This window comes from Dermacentor silvarum, chromosome 3, assembly GCF_013339745.2.
Source record: "Dermacentor silvarum isolate Dsil-2018 chromosome 3, BIME_Dsil_1.4, whole genome shotgun sequence".
In the NCBI taxonomy this organism is placed as follows: Eukaryota; Metazoa; Arthropoda; class Arachnida; order Ixodida; family Ixodidae; genus Dermacentor; species Dermacentor silvarum.
The window spans coordinates 223,123,401-223,145,174 of NC_051156.1; the positions used below are offsets into that span (position 1 = coordinate 223,123,401).

The 21,774-nt window shown below is 45.4% G+C and overlaps 1 protein-coding gene across 1 annotated transcript in view; it reads left to right on the forward strand.

The window, feature by feature from the left end:
- Positions 1-757: 757 nt before the first annotated feature.
- The window catches only part of LOC119445234 (metabotropic glutamate receptor 4-like), a 40,857-nt gene continuing 19,840 nt past the window's right edge, over positions 758-21,774 (forward strand). Inside the window, 5 exon segments of the mRNA XM_037709557.2 lie at positions 758-1,041; positions 1,103-1,247; positions 3,409-3,682; positions 18,690-18,952; positions 21,328-21,773. Coding sequence (XP_037565485.2) covers positions 3,450-3,682; positions 18,690-18,952; positions 21,328-21,773 — 942 coding nt within the window. The 5' untranslated portion in view covers positions 758-1,041; positions 1,103-1,247; positions 3,409-3,449.

Consider the following 21,774-nt stretch of genomic DNA (forward strand, 5'->3'; position numbering starts at 1 on the left):
CGCTGAAGGATAGAAGTATGATACATTGTTTTAAAAAGATGCAAACATGGTGAGGGTGCTCAAATAATTAATTAAATGGAAAATGAGACATCCACCCACCTATTACATCAAATAATTAATCAGCACAAATTCGCATAAAGGCTAGCTAAAAGCGAGCCACTGTTATTGAATGATTGGAAATTACTCAGCAAAAATGATCTGCCCCGTGCGTTAGCTCCGGAACTGGTGCCCCTCCACAACGATCGTAGCTCTCCTGCAGGAGAACCATTCGGAACACTCCGCACGTCCATTTTTTCCGTCTACTTTAATAAGTGTTCTTATTCATTGTACATTCCAAAGAAACGAATATTTGTTAACTTCGAATAGTGAATTGTCGAATCGTATATGGATCGAATAGCAGGGTATTTTCGATTTGCACTCGAAATTTCAAATATTGGGACACTCCTACTATTGCACTATATCCAGAGCCGGCCCACCTTTCTCGAAAAAAGCCGACCGAGCAGACACGCCAAACCCCTGGAAGGGAGGCACAGAACGATTCGCATTAATAAACTTGAAGGCGTATAGTTGTACTGAGGATATTTAGGTACCGCTTGTCTTTGGTACGTGGTACAGACAGGGATACAAGTAAGCTGGTTCGTTAAATGAGTACTTGTCCTGTGTGTGAGCCATTTCGGCAAGACAGCCGAAGCAGCAGCTACGGTCAGGAAAGTCCGGGAAGATTGGCCTAGCAAGCTCTGCTCAAAAAGGAAAAAGAAAAAAGAAACGGCGACGCTGCTTTTCCAACACCGCTTCGTGTTCGCGTCCGTAGTGGGAATACCTACACTCGGTCAGCGACAAAGCAGCACATTTGAACGCGGGTCTGCGCAGGTGAGCTTCTTCTCGACAAGCCCCGAGCTGAGCAACAAGAAACGCTTCGAGTATTTTCTGCGCACGGTGCCTTCGGACGAGAGCCAGGTGAAAGCCATCGTCGGCATCGTCACGCTGCTCAAGTGGACGTACGTGTCCATCCTCTACGAGGAATCCACCTACGGAAATTCGGTGCGTGTTTCCGTCTATCATGCCGACGAGCCGCATTTTCAGCAGCGTCCACACTCCGCAGGCGTTCGACGTGCTGGAGAAGGAGCTGACCGACCATAACGTCTGCATCGCCACCAAGGAGAAATTGACCAAGGACTCGGGCGTGGCTTCCGAACGCACGTACGACGGAATCATCGGGAGACTACTCGGCAAACCGCGAGCTCGAGGTACGACGCCAGCCAGTGCAGTGCGAGGGGGTGCTGATAAGTATTGAGTCTTACCCAGAACAAAATTGAGCGAGGAAGCTGTAACTTGTCAACGTATTCTACATATTCACACAGGAACTCACTAGAGCGATTTGCCCTGCTTCTTAAAGTCCCTGCAAATACAATTCTTCTGGCTGCCGGTGTAACCACCCATCTGCAGCATTAGTTGCCTCTAGAACACTTCCAATTTTTTGTCCTTTTACGAGTTTTACGAGATTCCGGAAAGATGATAGTCTGAAGGAGCCATAAGGGCATCCCTTCAAAGCCTGAGGAATTCAGATTTGCCTTGTTTCAGCTGCAGTGTGTGATGAAGCATCGTCATGCAGCAGGATGAGAGTTTGGAGAGCTTTTCTCGACGTTTTTCCTTAATGCATTGCCCCAACTTTGACAATAAAGCACAGTAATGTTCTGCCTTAATGGTTGAACCCAGTTGGAGGTTGTCCATTAGCACAACCCTCTTCGTATCCCAAAAGAACTACTCATGTACCGTGCACCCAGACACGAGAGTTTTTTGCATTTCGCTTCCATTGAAATGCGGCCGCCGGGGCCGGGAATGGAACCCGCGACCTCGTGTTTAGCAGCGCAACACCATAGCCGCTAAGCCACCGCGGCGGGTGATCATGTCATAGATGACTGTCAGATTTTCAGGCATAGACAGAAACAGGCTTTCCACTGGGTTCCTCACTTTCCACACCGAAGTTGCCAGTTTTAAGGTTGATAACCCAACGTTTAAATGTAGCATATGAAGTGCCACTGTCGCGCAATGTTTGTGACATTTCATGGTGGATCTACTTCACACATTCCCCTTGTAGAAACAGGAACAGGTGGTCATATGCTCTTCCACTACGAACTTTTCTGAAGGTGCTGCCATGTTCTCTATGGACCTGAAAAAAACATAATCAGCTTAAAACATCGGTAGGTGATTTTTCCCCAACTGAACGTTCACAAATAGGCCAATACATCCTGAAATTTACAGCTACGCAGCTCAATTTTCTTCTGGATAACGCTGAACTCATCAGCACCCCTTCATATACTTAACTGCACAAGTTTGCTATTACATACAGTATTCGAAACGCTAACTTTCTCGGACGCCAATAAGGAATGTGCTAAATTCTGCAAGTGCGCTTTCCCGCTCATCTAGTTTCGGCATGCACAAGATGTAGGACTTCGCCCTAAATGTGGAGATAAAGCACGAGCTGGTTCCGCCATCCCTTCCTTACTACATACTCGCTGTTTGCGAGCCTACGCTCTACTCAATGGTGCCATGAATGGTGTCGTCGGCCATCCTCTGTAGGACAGTCTATTGCCGTAGAAACGTATTTAGCATATCCACTATTGCACGGATTAGCGGTGCTTGTATTGCTCATGAAGTTTTATACTTTGTAACAACATCTCTCAGGAAAGCCAATTATGTCGTTCACCGCACTTAACTTTCTTAAGACCCATGTTGTCATGAACACTCAAGGCTTGGAAAGCCGGTTGGAGGACGAAGGACCGGAACTTTTTTTTCTCCAAGAGAAACGCAGTATCGAAAAAAGAAACTCTCGCACTTTGCGGTGTAGCAAAGCTTCGTGCACCTACGGGAAGTATGCGGAACATAATTACACTGGCCAGCGCCCACTATGTTCTGGAACGACGTTGTTCGGCGCACTTAGTGCCGAGTCAAGTCGTTGGCGCTATAGTTGACTATAGTTCTGAAAGTTTGCCATGGTAAGCCTGCAGTAGTGGCTCAGCGGTCATGACATTGTATAGTTGAGCTGGAGGTTGCTGGTTCAATTCCCAGCTACGATGGGTACGTAACACAAAAACACCCGTGCATTTAGCCTCATAAGGCATCCTACACGGCAAGAATCTGGAGTCTCCTTCTCACGAAGCAGGTGTAACATTGGGGAACAAAGCAATCTTTCTTTAGGGGCAACAAAGCATGTTTAGAGTCGATTGGTTTGTTAGCATGAACCACGGATATTAACGGCCTTAGGCGCAGCGGAAAGGTGAAATGAACGGTCTTGGTGGCACTTAACACTTGGCTTAACTTCGCAAACTTAACAATGCGTCCTGGTGGCAGCATACGCACTCCAACGCTTCTTCGCCGGTTCGCTGACGGCGCTGTCGCTCGCTGCAGGCGTGATCATCTTCGGCTCGGACCAGGAGGTGGCGGGCGTGATGCGCGCCGTGCGGCGGAACAACGCCACGGCTCACTTCGCCTGGATCGGCAGCGACGGCTGGAGCGCCAGGGAGCTTGTTTCCCACGGGAACGAGCCCCAGGTCGAAGGCACCCTGTCCGTGCAACCCACGGCGAACGCGGTCAACGGCTTCGACGAGTACTTCCGCGGGCTCACGCCGTTCGCCAACTACCGAAACCCGTGGTTCATCGAGTTCTGGGAGCACTTCTTCCGGTACGTATACGGCCTGCATTCCTCGAGCGCTCGCTTTCTTCTTTTTGTTTTAATTTCCCTCGAAGCACGCTGGAGTGAGAGTCCCACACCGGAGGCGCGTTAAGAGAACCTCTTTTTGGTGGTGGCGGTGAGAATGCGGCACCCGTTTAGCGTTGCTCAATGCTTCCTTCCCTGCTTTGTTTTTCTCTGCGTTCTTTTATTTTGTCAACACCCTAATTCCCATAAATAAACCAAGAAATAAAGAAAAAACGCACTTGCCCTAAATTTTATTGCAGTTTTACAAAAACCGAAATAATGTTTGCCTTGTCAAAAATCCTAGGCAAATAATAATTTCAAAAAAAAGTGCTAAACTATGAACGTTTTTTTTTCCCCTACTGGGGAGAGCTAGTCAAGCCATCTCGTCTGGATGGAAATAAAGTCTTCTGGTGATGATGGTGATGATGATGATGTCCTCAGCACATGGCTCGTACCCACTTCGGTTCTGCTCTTCTTCTTCTTCTTCTTCTTCTTCTTCTTCTTCTTCTTCTTCTTCTTCTTCTTCTTATTCTTCTTATTATTATTATTATTATTATTATTATTATTATTATTATTATTATTATTATTAAATACCCGTAAAGTTAACTTTCATGTCTAAATTCGAGCGTAATACGTCATATGCGCCCAGATCAAGTACACTGCCAAGCGCTCCCATTTAGAATTGCAATATAAGTATGTTTCTCTTGCGGAAGTACGGAATATCCGGGTAGCCGATATTCTAGTTGACATTAAGCGGGAAAAATGGAGCTGGGCAGGCCATGTAATGCGTAGGATAGATAACCGGTGGACCATTAGAGTTACAGAATGGATACCAAGAGAAGGGAAGCGCAGTCGAGGACGGCAGAAAACTAGGTGGGGTGATGAAGTTAGGAAATTTGCAGGCGCAAGTAGGAATCAGCTAGTGCAAGACAGGGGTAACTGGAGATCGCAGGGAGAGGCCTTCGTCCTGCAGTGGACGTAAAATATAGGCTGATGATGATGAAATATGCTGTTTTAAGGTATGCGGATTAATTAATTAATTAATTAATAAGTATTCTATTTATTTCAAAATAAAAAATCATAAATCGAAAGTCTATCACCGTGAAGAAGATGCAAGAAATGCAGCAAATAATGATAAAGCGTGCACAAAAGTAGTTCATACAATTCAAGTCAAATTCTTGCGCGCCTGAATAAAAGTTCTGCAACCATATTTAACAAGAATTTGGCGTTTTTAAATACAGCCAACATTTTAATTTATTCACGTTAACAACATTGTCCACGGTGAGTACAGAGAAGTCTACGGGCTATGTCTCGTTGCACTTTGTCTCGAAGCCTGTACTCGCTGAGAAAACTGTTGAACTACGAGTAGACATTGCGAACAACGTGTATAATGTGGATGTAATCAAGAGTTCTACGGAATGCCGTCTGGTCAGGTAAAATCACTATTAAGTAGAACAGCTGACTGACCAACGTCAATGTCAATGACCAATATCACTGGCATTGGGCAGTGACCTGTTCTACCAATGAAACGTGTACTTTGGAAACCACAAATGCTTACCAAACAGAGAGATAAACAAATATTGGCTGCTTGTAAGCAATAGTAGCAGAAGCGCATAAGGCACTGCATGCTTAAGATCATGTGTCATCTTTCGAGGGTTCGTCTCAGAGGACATGTGGGCGCACTTGTACACAAACCCTAACCTGCCTGCATTATAGGCTGCATACGCGTCTTCGCACGCTTTTGGCTTGTCTTTACGCACCGCATTTGTTCTTTTTAGTTTCCATGCTTCAGTGAAAAGAAATACGAAAGTATTAGACAAAAGCACTTTTACTAGGGTTATTCGCCGTGAAAGTTCCGAAATGTTTGCCGATACAAAATATACCAAAAGCTATCCATACAAATATACCAAACGTGTCCACACGTTGCGCCAATGTGGCACAGTAGTTAATCGAAGAAAACGGCGCTTTACGTAGAGTGTGGGCGTTTTCCAGACGTTTTTCGAAGTCCCTTCGGTGGCATTGGACTCTTCCGTTGGCAGTAATTGCGTTAAGGAAATCAAAGAGTCACTGCAGTCCGGGGATATTAGAGCGAAGCTCTTAGGCGCCCGTTCCTGCGGTGAGCGGAGGAGGGTATGACGAAAGCGTGAAAAGAAAAGCATAGTGCCGCGCATGAAGGGCTTTGCGGCGACGAGATGGCGCAAGAGTAGCGCAGGTCATGATAAGCAGTCGAGATCAACAAGATGCATTTAGAGTATTGGTGGAAAAAAAAGCAGGGAAGAGATTGATACGATCTGATTTGATCTCTTACGGTCAGAGGTAGCGGTACGAGGTAGAAATTGAGAAAAAAGAAGACTAATGAAATGTATACAAAAATGCTAGATAAAAAACATGTATAGCATACGTGATTAAATCAAGCAGGCTAGGTGTATATTTGTCAACGTCCCGTTTTAAAGGAGTTGCCATTAAATCATCATCATCGTCGTCTGTTGGAAACAAAGCGCTGCATGAGCAGAGGTTGTCTGCGGCGGCTGCTGTGAATCGCGCCCACGCGTTACCCACGCTCTCTCTCTCTCTCGCGATGTCCCGTTTAGCGAGGCAGTCGCGCCGCACTTCCTTTCACTCCGTTTGCAACGTGCCGCACGAGACAGATTGTCCGCGCCTCTCAATATATCGCGAAATGAAAACGCGTGTACAGCTGCGCTCACATTTCGCATTTAGGGGGTATCGTTATCATCCGTGAATTTCTTTTTGCAAGGAGTGCGTAAAACATCAACGTGCTAAGGAACGTGCTTGTAGCGCCAGCTTCGAAGAGCACAATTTAAATCGTTTTCACAAGCAGAATGAAAGAAACGCGGACATAAAATTTGACATAAAGACATTCGAAGAACTGAAGATAAAATGTGCAAAATAACAAGCTCACGAATTAACTTTCTATAAAGAAAGAAAAAGCGCAACGACACAGTGGTCGAAAGAAATGCGACACACGCGCTATAAATAATTATTTCGCCCACTGTCTTTTTTTTCGGGCTGTTTTTATCTAAAATGTGGACATACCAAGCCACCCGGCTCGCTGTTTTGAAGGTCCTGGGACAAAGCATAGTCAAAATTGATTGCTAAATGTGGGCTAATTCAAAGCCAGGCGAAGCGCTCGTTCGCCGCGCAGCTTTCAGCAGCGCATGCATTCTTGTGTTTCTCGGTCACAAAAGTCTTTGCTAATTTTATATATGAGTCAACGAGGTGTCGTTGTCGTCGTTGTTGCTTGGTCATGTCTGTTGTGTCAGCGTTGTGATTGTGCCGCAGCCTTCACCATCATCGTCGCATCGCCTTAGTCATAGTAGGGCCATCGTAGTATCTCCATTGTCGCGCTCTTAACCACTTTGTGCAGGAAATGACTGAATGATACCAAATGTGTTAGGTCTGTTATTAATGCATTAGCACTCTTAGGGTACTTGACCCACTTTCCGGGGGCTATGTATCTATGTATGTATCCATCTATCAATGATTGTACCTATGTATGTTTATTTGGATCTGACTGTTTTCCTGCCTACCTTGGTCTCTGAGTAGTTTCTGGTCGATGGGTAGCACATCGGGCAGCTACGCTAAAGTGACAGGGTTCGAAACCAACCATAGGACCAACTTGGGTCCCTTAGTATGTGGCAATGTGTACGTACGTGCAGCTCTTCGACGAACCTCTTTCACGCCGACAAGGGTCACTGTAGATGCGGAACTGGTGAGGTACCGCTGTTCCAAAAAAAAAAAACCTCTATAACGCACTGGGTATGTACCACTAGGTCTGTGCTAATCTTCAATGAACGTCTTTGACGCCAACTTGGGTAATTAGGTATGTGCCACTGGGAATGTGCTACTCTACAACGACGAAAAAGATCCCTTAATTATATTTATCCGATGTCGAGTGGAATCGAACACACGTCACAAGGGTTCCTCATGGAAACCGGTGACATTATCAGTCTGCGCCACAAATGCACTGGGCATGTGCCGCTCTTCAATGAATCTCTCGCCAACTTGGGTACCCGAGTATGTCGCACTAAGTGTGCGGCAGGCGAGGGTACAATTCTCAGCGTTCGCAAGCATCGGCGCGTCACGCTTCTCGGAGGCCACACGCGGGCTTATCGGCAGTGCCACTAGATGGCGCAGCGTACCCAGAAAGAAACTCGATTGCCGCATGACGCGTTTGTGAGCATTCGCACGCACCGGCGCGCCATGCATTTCGGAGGCCAAGCGCAGACGTCGCGGCGGCGGTGCTAGAGGGCGCCGAGTGATCTTAGGGAAGCGCGAAAGAGGAGTACCGCTACAGTACACGCCTCACCCATAACGAATGCAATACGTTGTGTCGCTATATTGATTCAATACTAAACACATTACCGTCGAGAGTCATCGTGAGATGGGTTCCGCCAATTTTTTTTCTCTGGTTTTAAAGCTAAGCTTTCGTTGCATCTTCCTCGTACTTTGTGTGTGCTGGCTGCTGTTCTGTTGATTATGCAACAAACTGAGAACCTGGGTATGTGCCACTGAGTGTGTGAATATTCTTGGCTAATCTCCCAGAATGTGTAGGCGCCACTGGATTAGGTCTATGCCCGAACAGGCGACTTGGGCCACAGGGCATGTGTCACTGGGTAGATAGATGCCCGAGTAAGCAAGCAGAGCAAGAGGGAGGAAGCGAAGAAGTCAGGAACAGAAAATTGAAGACGTCAGCTACAGAGAAGCGAATAAGTCGGCATCAAAAGCAACCGAGTGTGGAGCAAGAAGTAGAGTGAACAAAACGATACCAGAACGTGCATTAAGCGAGGAGCATTCAGCTACAGAGAATTGAGTGAAGGCATTTCAGAAAACATCAAAAGAAAGCTTCGCGTTATAAACCGATTTCTTCATATGCATATAACCCCCCCCCCCCTCTCTTTTTATACCTTCATATGTTTTTACAGGCCAATCTGATCACGGAGTGAACTGGAAAACAAAAACAAAAAATACACTGATTTTTTCAAAGTATAAAAGCGTTTTATTAAATGTACTACATAGTGTACTTATCTTGTACCCCACGTCCCCAGCGACATCTAGGCTACGCTTACGTGCCATGACAACAAGCATTAGCTCCAAACTCTCTTTAGCGCTACTCGTGTGTGCAGTAAGTTTGCCAAGCAAAAACATAAACTCATGTTCTGAGAAGTAGCAGCCTATCTTTTACAGGCTTTCCTTGCCTTCTGCCTGTAAGGGGCAATTTAATTTTTCGTTCGATTTAACCTTACCAACAAGAAACTCAACAACCTCGTGTCGGCGTGTGGGGCCCGGGGTGTGCAAGAAATTTCGCTGAATTGTTTACCTTCCTCTTCGAGCAGGCACTTAGCGAACACGGCACTCTTGTTTTCCTAAGGCTGCTCTTTTTCCCAGACTCTAGCGATCCGCAGGCGCCGTCTTTGAAGTTTGATTTTTCATAGCTTGATGTTGCAGCCTCAACCACCTCAGCGCTGTTGAATTTATCCCCGGACATCGAGCTAGTAGAAGTGTTTGCCGTCTTGGTGGGAATATTGTCAATTTTGTGGCAGATTACCGTTCTACTACCGAGTTATCGCGCAATATTTATTTTGCTTTCCTCTGCTGTAGTACGCGGTTTTTCTGCTCTATTCGGTGGCCATGTAAATCGTCTAATGAGGATCAGATCATCCTTATCCTCTTTTTTATTAGCCTCCCTAGTGCGCTCCTTTCTACCGAGGACGCAGCGCAGTTTGAAGATTCTGCTATAGTTTTCCGATAGATATTTAGCGCTTAATTTACGGACCAATATATTTTGGCATCATCGTGATATAAAAACGCCACATGTAGGGCACCGTTACCGGCTAGAGTGTACGTGGTTCTTGGTAATAACTGCTTCCATTTGTTGCTGATCTCGTCCGCAACAGCACCCAGGGACAATAGGAAAGTTTCAAAGACACAACTTTACAAATTCGCCGTGTTCACGTTAATGTTTTTTTTTTTTATATACGAAGAAGTGATAGAGAAAGTGCTCTCTGCTGTTACATTAGAAAACTATATCAGAAATGGGAAAAGTAGACAGGTGCGGCAATTCTTGGAGTATCGCCCAGAGCGTTCTGTGATGAGAGGTTTAAGGAAGTACACTTCACGCACCCTGCTGCACCATTCGTCCAATGCTTTCGTGCACATTGCCTTTCCGTGTTATCGTTGGCGTCTTCAACGCCTGCTTGTTCGCCGCTTTCAAAGTCATTGCTGCGCTTAGGCGATGCATAAGCGAAAAAAAAATATGCTTAAGAGTGCAGTCTTCCTTATATTCTTGAGCACCCAAACGACGAACTGGCACTATCTCTTTATCATTTGACTTAGTCATTTCGAAAGGCAATCAGCCGCCTGCGTAAATTATTCACGTGCATTTATAAAACACTTCTTTCTGCGTAGGGCACATTTCTTTCCACTAAAAAAACACAGCCAATCGTTACAGCCTCTCGTAAAATGTGTTCAGAGCCGGAGGGCTCGAAGTCTGCTAATCAAGAAAAAAATGTCAGTGAATATCTACTTGGACTACGAAAAATATTGGATTATGCAGTACAGCTCCTGAACGCGCGTTTTGTATAGAGTTACCCTCTAAAGTTTTCGTTACATCCCCATTTCAGTGCCCCTAAACGTTTATAATGTTTATCATTGTCACCTCTCCGACGTTGGTGTCCTTTTACGAGAGTTGTTCCGGCCAACGTTTCTTCCTTTCTCGCCTTCGTAAGAACGGCTAAAGGAACCGACGCGCTCACGCTTGCTCTATCTTGTGACTTTCTTCCTATCTGCATCAAATAAACAATGGTGAGAAAATTGCTGCTTATTTCTCGTTGCCAGATCCCGCACCCTCAGTTACTCCTGTAAAGGGTGCACCGCCGTAAATACAGACATGCTGAGGCAAAGCTGCCGTACGGCACACTTTTGCGAAATGGAGCGTGCTCGCTTGGACTAAGCATGGCTGGCGCGCACGAGGCGACCGTGTCTGCAAGGCGGCTTCGCTGATGCCCAAGACGGGAGCCACGACGCCCAGCAGTGCAGGACAGGAATCGCAAGCGTACACAAACTCAAGCAATCGTTCCCCACAAGCGGAGAGCCGCGCCTGGAAGGTCGAGCCATCTAGCATGCCGCGGGTCTTGCAAAATATGCTAATGCCACCTTTGGGGTAATTTGCGTCGGGTCGTCTCTACGCCGCGCGGATGGTGAAAATGCTTAAATGCCGCTGTACTCGGACCTGGGCGGCGTCATATGATATCCCGGCTGCAGTTTTTCCCCTTCGCGTGGTTTCATCGTTGCGCCATTATGATTTAGTGGGGCTACCATTTCGCGCTGTGTCTCGTCGACACCCAAGTACTGAGCTGCTGTGATTCCTTTTTTTAAAATATATTTTAGAGTTCCTTCACCCTGTAGACGAGATAAATGCCACGTATCAAATAGATGAAACGCGAGCAGTACGCGCATTAGCGCTGACTGAGTATTTCAGCCAAGGCCTAAAGTCAACGTCATTTTTTAAGAGCTTTAAACGTGAGAGTTTGTTGAAATGAAGACTTGTAACTTATTTAAGTTTATTTCTGGCCACGGCGGGCAAATTCGTAAAGAGAAACGGAAGGGTATTTCTGGTATAGTTTAATTAGTATAGTCATTATTTATTAGTTTGTTTGACTATCAACAACTCAAACCAGCGTATTAAAAACGCGGCTGTAGGCTATTCGTTAAGATCCCCGTGCTTCAACCCGGATTCTGAAGCATCAAAGTGAGCCTAGCACATATAATACGTTGGGAGTCACACGGTTAGTTCACCCTATAATTTCAGGGTGATTAATATTAACTGGCAGAAATTGTTCAGATTCGATCATTACAGTAAGAGCATCGCCAGATAAAAATTCTGCCCTATATTTGCGGTCCCCAATCCGTAATATTATCAGATGATCATTGGTGATAATTATATTGAAGTGGTAATAATGTGAGCGAGTTGGGAGTAAGTAATCAGTGGCAGGCAACAAGCTAAGAAAGCGCACTAATAAGGCTCAAAGGTACGTTTCCACAGCCTTTAAACTAATTAATTCATCTTTTCCTCGCTGCTATAGCCTCTTACCCGTATCAGTGCATATATTGTGTTTGTTAGTTTGCTTTTTGTTACTGGTTGCTTTTACCTTTTCATACTATCAATTTGCAAATGTGCGCATGATTCAAGTACAAATTGAAAGACAGCACTGCGTCTTTTGGCGTCTCTCTTGCCGTTCCTTGGTCAGCGTGCTTTTATCGCTGGTTGCATGCCACGGGTTTACTGTATTGGGCATTAGTTTAGCGCTCAGATTATCGAAACGACGCGGCTATTGGAAGTGAGAAAATCTCGTTCGCAGATTACTCGTACACACGCAAACATTGCCGCGTTCGAAATAGAAGCTCCGGAAATGACTACTATGAGCGCGCGATTTTTGGCCCCACGAGGTAAGTGCTTGTGGTGGTGACGAGGGCGATCGCCATAATGCCACCTGTGTTTGAGTTACGCGCTGGTACGGCATCTCAGAAGTGGCAATAAGAAGCTAGCTTTGCGTGCGCGTGTAGCCGTACTACCGTCATGCGCAGTGACCACATAAACCGGGTGTTTCAGCAATCACTTATTTTTTTAATTGTCTGTGGCACTATAGCACAATTCTAGTCCATGAGCTGGTCTACTCTAAGAGTTGGACATTACTTACAAGAAAAAAAATCTTTAATACACAATCTACTAATTAGGAAAAATTCACGAATTAGGTTTTTAACCAATTACCTTATGGCACATGCATATTGCAATTTACAAATTCTAGCCGGGGAGTTCGCAAAGAGGATACACTTGGAACGAATTCTCAAGATGACACCAGTTTCGAGATATTAATTTCCGAAATTTGCGGAGAAATGCATTGGCGTTCCAGTTACTTTTGTGCTTCAATTCATAAAACGACGTTTTGTTAAAGAAAGTAACTGGAACGCCAATGCATATTTACCGCAATTTTGACGGCGCATAGTAAATAGTGTCATTCACACAATTATGTTCAAGTGGATATGCCTTGCAGTCTCACCCGCTAGCATTTCTAAATTGCAATGTGTTCCATACCGTAATGATTAAAAAGTTTAATTAGTGAATTTCTGCTCATTAGTCGATTATTCATTTCAATTTTTTTGTGCAAGTAATGTCCGTCTTTTCGAGTAGACCAGTTCATGGACTAGAAATGTGCTATGTGCCACAGGCAATTAAAAAAAAATAAGTGATCGCTGAAACACCCTGTACATTGAGTGACGTCATTATGATCACCATCTTGTTAGACTTGGGCATATCAGTGTTCCGCAAGAGGAGACTCGCCCAAGACATGAAGTTCTAACGCCAATTATGCACCCTGTTGTTCAGAGTTACTTGCGTCATCATAGTTTTTAACTGCGTCAAAAGAGAGAAGAGAGAGACCGACAGATATAAAGAAAGCGAAAAGAAAAGCAAGAAAGGGAGAAGGCAACTAATACCTTGCGTGATTATTAAATTTTTTTCGGTTTTACGCTCAACATAAACCAACGCAATGCTGGAGCTTCTCTAAAGATGCGTAATTGTGTTGCATGGTCACGAAAACAGACAAACACGAACGGCATGACTGCTGATTTCGGGTTTTGTAACCGCTTCATTGTACTTTTTTTAGAATTAATGTGCGATCCCTTATTTCTTTATTTTATTTTTTACTCCCCTCGTTGCGAGGCACGAAACAAATAAATGAAGATAATTGGCTCTCCACTATCAAGAGCCCCGATGCCGGGGCGCACCTATGGGCTGTCCAGAGGGCCCACGATGCGGCGGTCGGGCATGGCCTGACTGTCCCAACGTGGGAGCGACCCGCTGCGCACTGAGTCGCGTACCTCAGGACTTTCATTAAAGTTTTACATCCATCCATCCATCATGTATTCCTGGATGGGGCGCTTAGATGCAATCGCTATGGGCCTTCAGATGGTACTGCGCCATAACCTGTACTATATTTCATCTTAGCTTGCTCCTTTAAATATGCAGTAGAATATCCTTACGCAGAGTTATATGACAAACGACTGCTTTGCATTCATATATATCCAAGATTTTCTGATACCATTTTCCAAAGTATTTCTTTGTTCTTCCCTCTTTAATTTTTGTTTTGCTTCAACCCTTCATGTCAATCGTATGGCGCGAGAATTTTTTAGTGCATATAGTTATATTAATTTAGTAGATTAATATTTCTCGCCTCTCTTGTGTACGACGTGTAAATGACGCATAGACACCCACTGGCGAACAAACGGAAATCGATGCGCGGCATTTCAATGGATGCGATGTGTTGTTTCACGTTGGCATTGTCGCCAGGATCATTAAACTACAAGAATACAATGAAATAAATTAATCAAATTATTGAAATAATCGAACGACGTAGCAGTCAGCCTCACCGTCAACCATGCAGATGAATTGTCTATTTCTACAATACAAAATGCAGTGCTGTGGCGGAAAAGTGGAGCTCTGTTAATTTTCTTGTGTTCGCGGAAAGGTTTCGCCAGCGACGCTACCGTCATCATCACCACCATCATCATCGTAGTCGTCGTCTTGCGCCAGTTGACATCTTCTTATGACTGCAAGTTTTCTAACTTCATCACACCACCTATAGTTCTCTGCCGTTCTCGACTGCGCTTCCCTACCCTTGGCACCCAATTCGTAACCCTAATGGTCCACCGGTTATCTGCCCTATACGCATTACTTGACCTGCCCAGGTCCATTGCTTCCTCTTATAATGAGAACTCGTGTATCGGCTGCCACATTTTGATTTCAAATCGACAGCGCTGTGTTCCTGTCCCAACGTTACTCCAATCAGTTTTCGTTCCAACGCTCTTTGGGAGGCCCTTAACCTCTTCTCAAGCTTCTTAGTTAACCTCCAAGTTTCTGCTCCATATGTCAGTACCGGTAGAATGCAATGATTCCACACTTTGCCATCATTGTGCCATAAGTCCAGCTAATTCTGCTCGTTTTCCGTAAGCGAATCTCGTTCAACACGGTGACTTTTCAAGTGCACTCCTGTTTCAGACAACAGGACAAACTTCCGCCGCTATAGTGGCGCTTTCCGGGTACCGCTCGTCATCGCGGCAACGCACTCATTGTGATGCGTGCACGCCAGTGCAAGACTCGCTAAGTTCGACGCAGTTAGGCGAAGTAATACCGGATGGGCAACGTCCAAATGGCGCCTATATTTACTGCCGGTGAAACGGAAATCGATGTAGCGTGAGTTTCGCTTCGCGGCAGGTGTTACTTTCGTGGAGCCCCAAGACCCGAGCAGACAAACATGGCGTGCTCTTGTTTCCCCGACTTGCGATGTGTATCAATAATTGAACGCTCCTCAGCGAGCGTTACTTCATTACTTCACCCATTAACATATCGAGCCCTTTTCTCGACGCCGCATGCTGGGGCTTCGAAAAGTATGGCCTGGAATAAATTAGTGTCTTCAACGTTTTCTTTTTCAGTATACTTATCCGCCTCGGTTATAACAACAGGCGCAGTAGTAACCGGCTCCCAAATTATTGTGACTGACCAGAAGCGTGCAAGAAGGCGGAAATTTAATATGTGGCATGTTTCTGGTTATATTATTTATATTATCTCATTGATCCTGTTCCTTGTTTTGATATCAAGTAACCTTCATTTGGGGAAACGTATATTGACCGCGCCGTGCCGTTGCGTCCAACAGAAGGATTTCATATTTAAATTTGCTTCCACGGTCTCTACTTACGCGCGGTCAGCAAAACAGTGCTGCAATGTCCAATGGAGCGTGGAAGGTTGTTGGTTATCTACGCTATGTTTCATAACCAGTCAAAAACAGAGAAAGAGCAGGGGAGGGGGGCTCAGGACGGGTCCAGAGACTCACTGCTAAGTGAAGTGCCTTATGCAGCGTCAGATTCGGCGGCCGACGATGGAAAAGTTAGCCGAATATGCTCCGATCACGTTTTCTTTTACAGGAAAAGCTATTAGTGCGACTATAGAGGCGTTCGAAAAAGTTATAAGCGCATTTTCAGACTGTCCTGGGAGAATTAATAATTTGACCTAGTTTATTTATATTCAGAAAAAAAAAGAGAGGCATATTAGGGATGATGCACAGGAAAATTTTGAAGTGTGTGGCTAATTTTGGGGGCTAAGTGAACATTCCTAAACCCTCGTATTCGGCCTGCTTTGAGGCGCTACATGATACGCTTATAAGGTTATTCCCTTCACTGGAAGAACCAAAGGTGGCAGCAATTTTACATGTAGAGGGAATGAAGTTCATGTTATAAGTGACGTGTACACAGCGTTTGAAGTGTTTAGGTTACTTAGGTGCTTTGAAAATAATCCCCGAATACTAGTTTTCTCCCTATTTTCATGCATTACATCCGAGGCACGTTCTTGGTTTTCCCGGTCTCTTCAGTACACGAAACAGGATACCTTGTTTATACATGGTTGAAACAAAGGCATACGCACTTGGGGTGATGAATAATCAACGTTTAAATTGTATAGGTTAATTGCAGCCTATGTAGAAAATTACTTATACAAGCGTTCCAGAACGTTAGAAAGCGTGTTTTACAAACCAGGTGATAAGTTTTCCCTAGAGTGAGAGGGATATGAAGAGAGAAGGACAGGGAGGTTAATCAATGACGTGCCCGGTTGGCTGCACTGCACTTGGGTAGGGAGAAGGGGGAACAATAGGTAAGAAAAGGAAAGATAACGAAGATAATAAAGAGGCAGTCAAGTGTGAACACACTCGCAGACAGTCGCAGTTCGCTAACAGCCACATGCATTCGTACAGTCCGGTCGCCTTCAGGAAGCGAAATATAGCTTTTGTGGCCTTTTGCATGCAAGAATGCCTATAAGCCAAGATGCCAGGATCTTTTCCTCCGAGAGCGACCTGTCATCTAAGCGATAAAATCAAGCTTGAGCGTCGAATGATCGACATTGGCACAGAAGGCACTCTGTTGTTTCGTCATCACAGCAAAAATTGCAAGCCTACTATTGGCCATTTCTATTAGGAATGATTGGTCATTCGTAAAGGCGACGTTCAATTACATGCGACACAATAAAGTTGTTTCGAGAATAAAGCTTTCCCAATGTCCCGAAAGACTTCAATATACCGGGAAATGGACATTTCGAGGAAACACGGAACGTTTTATAGGTGATGCGTTAAATTTCATAAATTACGTTCTTAGGTTAATTACGGCCTATGCAGAACATTTCTAATGCAACTGCTCGAAGACGTATAAGAGCCGTTATTTGAAATGTTTATCAGTGTTCTAAAGGAAGTGCACGTGACGCCGAGTTTATATTAGGTAGAAATACACGCAATGTTTAGGTTGATGTGTCGAGAAAGTTTAACGTTACTGGCTGAATTATGAGCGTTGCAAATAATTAATGAACCTTCGAATTTCCCATATCTGCGTGGTTTGCAGGAGGCGCCTACGGTGCTCTTGGTGAACTACACGATTTGCTTTGGCTACATTTGGTGAGAACGATGGGCAGGTGATGTGTTGACTACTGACTTTAGAGTAAATCATACAGGGTGTCCGAGCTAACGTTAGCCAAGCTCTTAAAAATAGAATATAGAATCTACAAGGACGCAACCAATGGTATTCTGTCAGCAGTCACGTACCACACCAGGCGGATTTTTTTCATAATTGAACTATTATGATGATGAAATAGATGATTAATTAACGAACTTTTTAATTACTGAATTGAAGGCGTGCATTTTGATAGAAAAGTAATAATTATGTTTTCAAACACCCTATTCAGATGTTTTCAGTTTGCTGTGTTTCGCGCAATTATTTTTTCGGCGTTTTAAAGGAAACTCGCAAATATGAAGATAGCCGCATGATTATGAGTCCGCGCGCCGCGACCAGCGGTCCTAGTCGTAACTCGAAAGAATTAACTCTGCTCAATGCCTTTGTCCTCAATGCCGCTGCGCACTGCTTTTGGCTTGGCGCTTCATGCGGAAAAGGCAGTTCGCGGTGACCAACGCCAATACCGATGCCTCGCCCCTTTCATGTGGCCGCCGAGCCAGGTATTGAACGTTTTCTTTAAAACGGCGAAAAAAAAATTACGCGAAACATAGCAGACTGAAAACAACTCAATAGGGTGTTTTAAAACACAATTATTACATTTCTATAAAAATACACGCCTTCAATTCAGTAATTAGAAAGTTCGTTAATGAATCATCTATTTCATCATCATAATAGTTCAATTATGAAAAAAATCCACCTGGTGCGGTACGTCACTGCTGACAGAATACTATTGGTTGCGTCCTCGTAAATTCTATATATTATTTTTAAGAGTTTGGCTAACGTTAGCTCGGACACCCTGTATATGAAAGCGCTCCGACGAGTTATGTGTTTCACCAACAGCGCAGAATGTAGCCTGCTGTCTTGCAAGAGCTACACTATCACCGAGGTCAAATTTGGTGAAAATAGGGGCAACATTACGGCTCATGTGCATTATGCGAAGTTAAATGTGTGCGGATGAAGTACGGCCTTGGCAAACATTCCTTAAGAAAGTGCTCGAAAGCGTTACATGGCGGGATACTTTCTAAGTAGGTTAGTGGTATGCGGGCAACGTTTTGAAGTGTGTGGTTTAGTAACATGCAACTGAAATTCCTAATGTAACTGCTCGGAATAAATAGCTTCACTGGAAATTAGGCTGCGGTTCCGCAAGGTCGTACAATTACGCAGGACGATCTCTTTGTATTCTTTTCGCTTTTCTTTTTTTCAGTAGCGATCGGCATTAAGGTTCACCTCATGTTAACTACAAGACGCATGCGCGAACACACGCGTTCACGTAGTTGAAGAAATTTTGACGCTATGAAGAGTATTAACGCTTAGCTCGTTACGCAACTTCTTCGCCTTTCCTTCAACTGCGTTCGTGCGTATGTAGCGGCGTTTCGCAGAGGCGTTTCGCCGAAACCGTGTGCACACGAGAATTTCCTTCTCGCTGCAGGTGCAAATGGAACGGCAGCCTCGTGACGCCGTTCAACCAGCACCACCAGAGAAGCTGCACGGGCGAGGAGCGCATCAGCGACAACAAGGCCTACAAGCTCGAGGCGCAGCTGCAGTTCGTCAGCAACGCCGTGCTCGCGTTCGCGTACGCGCTGCGCCGGATGCACGAGGAAATATGCGGAAACATCACCGGCCTCTGCGACAGCATGCGGCCCGTCAACGGCACCGACCTGCTCTCCTACCTGAAGAACGTCACATTCCAAGGTGCGCTTGTCAGTTGGCACGACCCCCCGTGCCAAGTAGTATAGGCTACACCAGCGCGCTAGCTCAGGCCGACCTCTTCCTTCAAATAAATTATCTCTCTCTGCACTTACTTGACGTGATCAAGTTTTACGTGCTAAAGCCCACAACAAACGCCGTTGTGGGCGCCATGCCGATTTAATTTATGCATCCCCGTGATTCCTTCAGCGAAATCTCAGTGCCACGGACAAGCCTTAATTCGTGCAGTCCACGACGCCACAAGCCACAGCACGCTACAGCGCCCCTAGTGTCTCCACTCAGTGCACCTGAGAATACGCGCAGGACACCATGGGTAGCAAAGGCAGAGAAAGCGATCATACAAAAATGGAGTAAAACGCAAGCGATATATAATTGCTAGCAAACACTGTAAAAATAAAATGTCCGCCCGAATTCCCTAATGGTGCTGCAAATGAAAACGGGTCTTCATTTCAACACACCCTATGTAAAAAAAAGCACAGTCGGAAGGACATTAATTGACGTCGCGAGGGCTGTTTCCGCTACACTGAGTGTGCGCAGCTGATATCCAGGAACTTGGTTATAAAAAAAACGCGAGATCACCTATGAGCACGCCCCGTACTATCGCGCTCAGTATGAGCTACAATGCGCGACCGCTTTGCCACACGCATTTGCGTTGAAGCTTATACCCCCTGAGCGCGACAGTAAATATTTTATACAGCTATTTCGTGGACATTCTTCAGAAAGTGAGGAGCCCGCCATGCAGTCATTAAATTTCTCATCTTTTAAGTAAGGCATGCATCAGACTCTCTTCGAAACCCTTGTGCACGGTTGCCTAACGAGAACGTATATCCCGTTTTCACGCACGTTTGATTAGGAGTGGCTCGACCTAAAGCTCTCTAACCATTCACCATTGCGCATGGGTATGTTGCGGGTGCACGAGAAATTTACAGCAAACCCTCCATGAAGGAGCCTCAAAACCAAAGGAAGATATAGTCACAATCTGGCAGAGAACTATGCCGCACGTTTTTTTTTTTTTTCAATCGCAAAGAGAGCAATAGAAACTTATTTCAAACAAAATAATACAATGCAAACGAAGCGCGCGTATATATATGGACACACTTGGTCCCCGATACAAATGTTTCAAAGTAAAAGAAACAGGTACATTGAAAAAGTAAGAAAGATGAGTTCACCGGACGGGAAACGAGGAGAAGCTCTATAACGAACATATAGGTATGCATGTATACAGGTGAGTACGCAAGTATACACAGCTGCCCCCAAATGTTTCCATGATATATACAGGAGACATAAAAAAAAGATGGCCCGTCTGTTGTTGTTTTTTTTTTTTTTTTTTTTTGTCTCGAAAGCGTACGTGTAACTGTATAAATATGGACATGTAGAGAAATACTCCAAGCATCTTTCCAGTGAGCGCCACGTCTATCAAACGCTATCACTACAGCAGTACTCCCAAGTAGCATAGGCCCCGTGAACGAGTGTCTGTCATCTAACGTGTCACATGGCGTGTCAAGCATTTTGCAATCCTGGGCCCGAATTCACAAAAATTACTTACGCTAGAATTTTTCGTAAGAATGAATTGTAGCCAATCCGGATGCCAGACATATCATTAGCGAAGGAGGCCAGCCAAAGCGAACTTACGAAAGAAAAGCTTCGTGAATCTGGCCCCTGATTTGGAAGAATATTCTCGAATTTCTTTAGCTTCGAGCTCTGAAGGTGACGAAGCCAGCTTCCTTATTTTCGAACATTGACGAAAACCAGTCCACTTGTTGAAACGGTTGTCATTCCTCCCTTGTTCGACCACTGTTAATTAGCTTCGAGTAGCATACATTTGTATAATTATTATTTTCTTTTTTTTTCTGTTTGCTGGGCGTCAATGCCCGAAGAACACTATGCCACCAAGAATGTGCAGAGAGGCGCCTTTCCTGAAAAGTTTCCCGCTGCGACTAGTAGGCACTTCTGGGTCTCCGCTTCATTGCATCGATTCATTTGATTAAATTATTGCATTTTGAATTTTCTTTTTTTAATGCGTTTCCAGCTTTTGTGTTTACAGTGTAGTTTTACTCGATCAATTTTCCATTTTCACTCAGGCAGTGCTTTTTTTCCTTGTTTTCATGTCATGATGTCGTGTCCATTCATATTAATTGTTTAAATAACCACTCAAAACAATTTGCGCCGAACGTTACTTTCCTGCCATTGCTCCCCGTCACGCTGCCCAGTGCAGCATCTTTTATGTAGCATCTTTCCTTTCTATAAAGGGGAAATAAAGATTGATTGATTGATTGACTGACAAAGCGCTTCGTGTTGAGTTGCGCAGGACACATGCGAAATGTCCCTTACTTAAGGGCGGCATTGTCCCCCTGGCGCAGGCCTGAGCGACGACCACTTCCGGTTCTCCGACAGCGGGGACGGTCCGGCGCGCTACAACATCCTGCACTTCAAGCAAGTTGAGCGCGGCAAGTACCGCTGGGTGCCCGTGGGCAAGTACGTGGATGGCAGGCTGGACTTGCAGCTAGCCGAGCTGCAGTTCCGGCTGGGCTCGAGCGAGCTGCCGCGTTCGGTGTGCAGCGATCCGTGCCCACGCGGCTCTGCGCAGAAGATGGTGGACAACGAGCAGTGTTGCTGGCACTGCGTGCGCTGCTCGGGCTACACGTTCGCCGCCGAGAACGGCGTGTGCGCCGACTGCGCGCCCGGCACGCTGCCGGACGTGCACCACGAGCGCTGCGTGCCGGTGCCGGAGTCGCACATGAGCCCCTCGTCGCTGCTGGCCGTGGCCACGCTGGTGCTCGCGGCCCTGGGCACCGTCTTCACGGCAG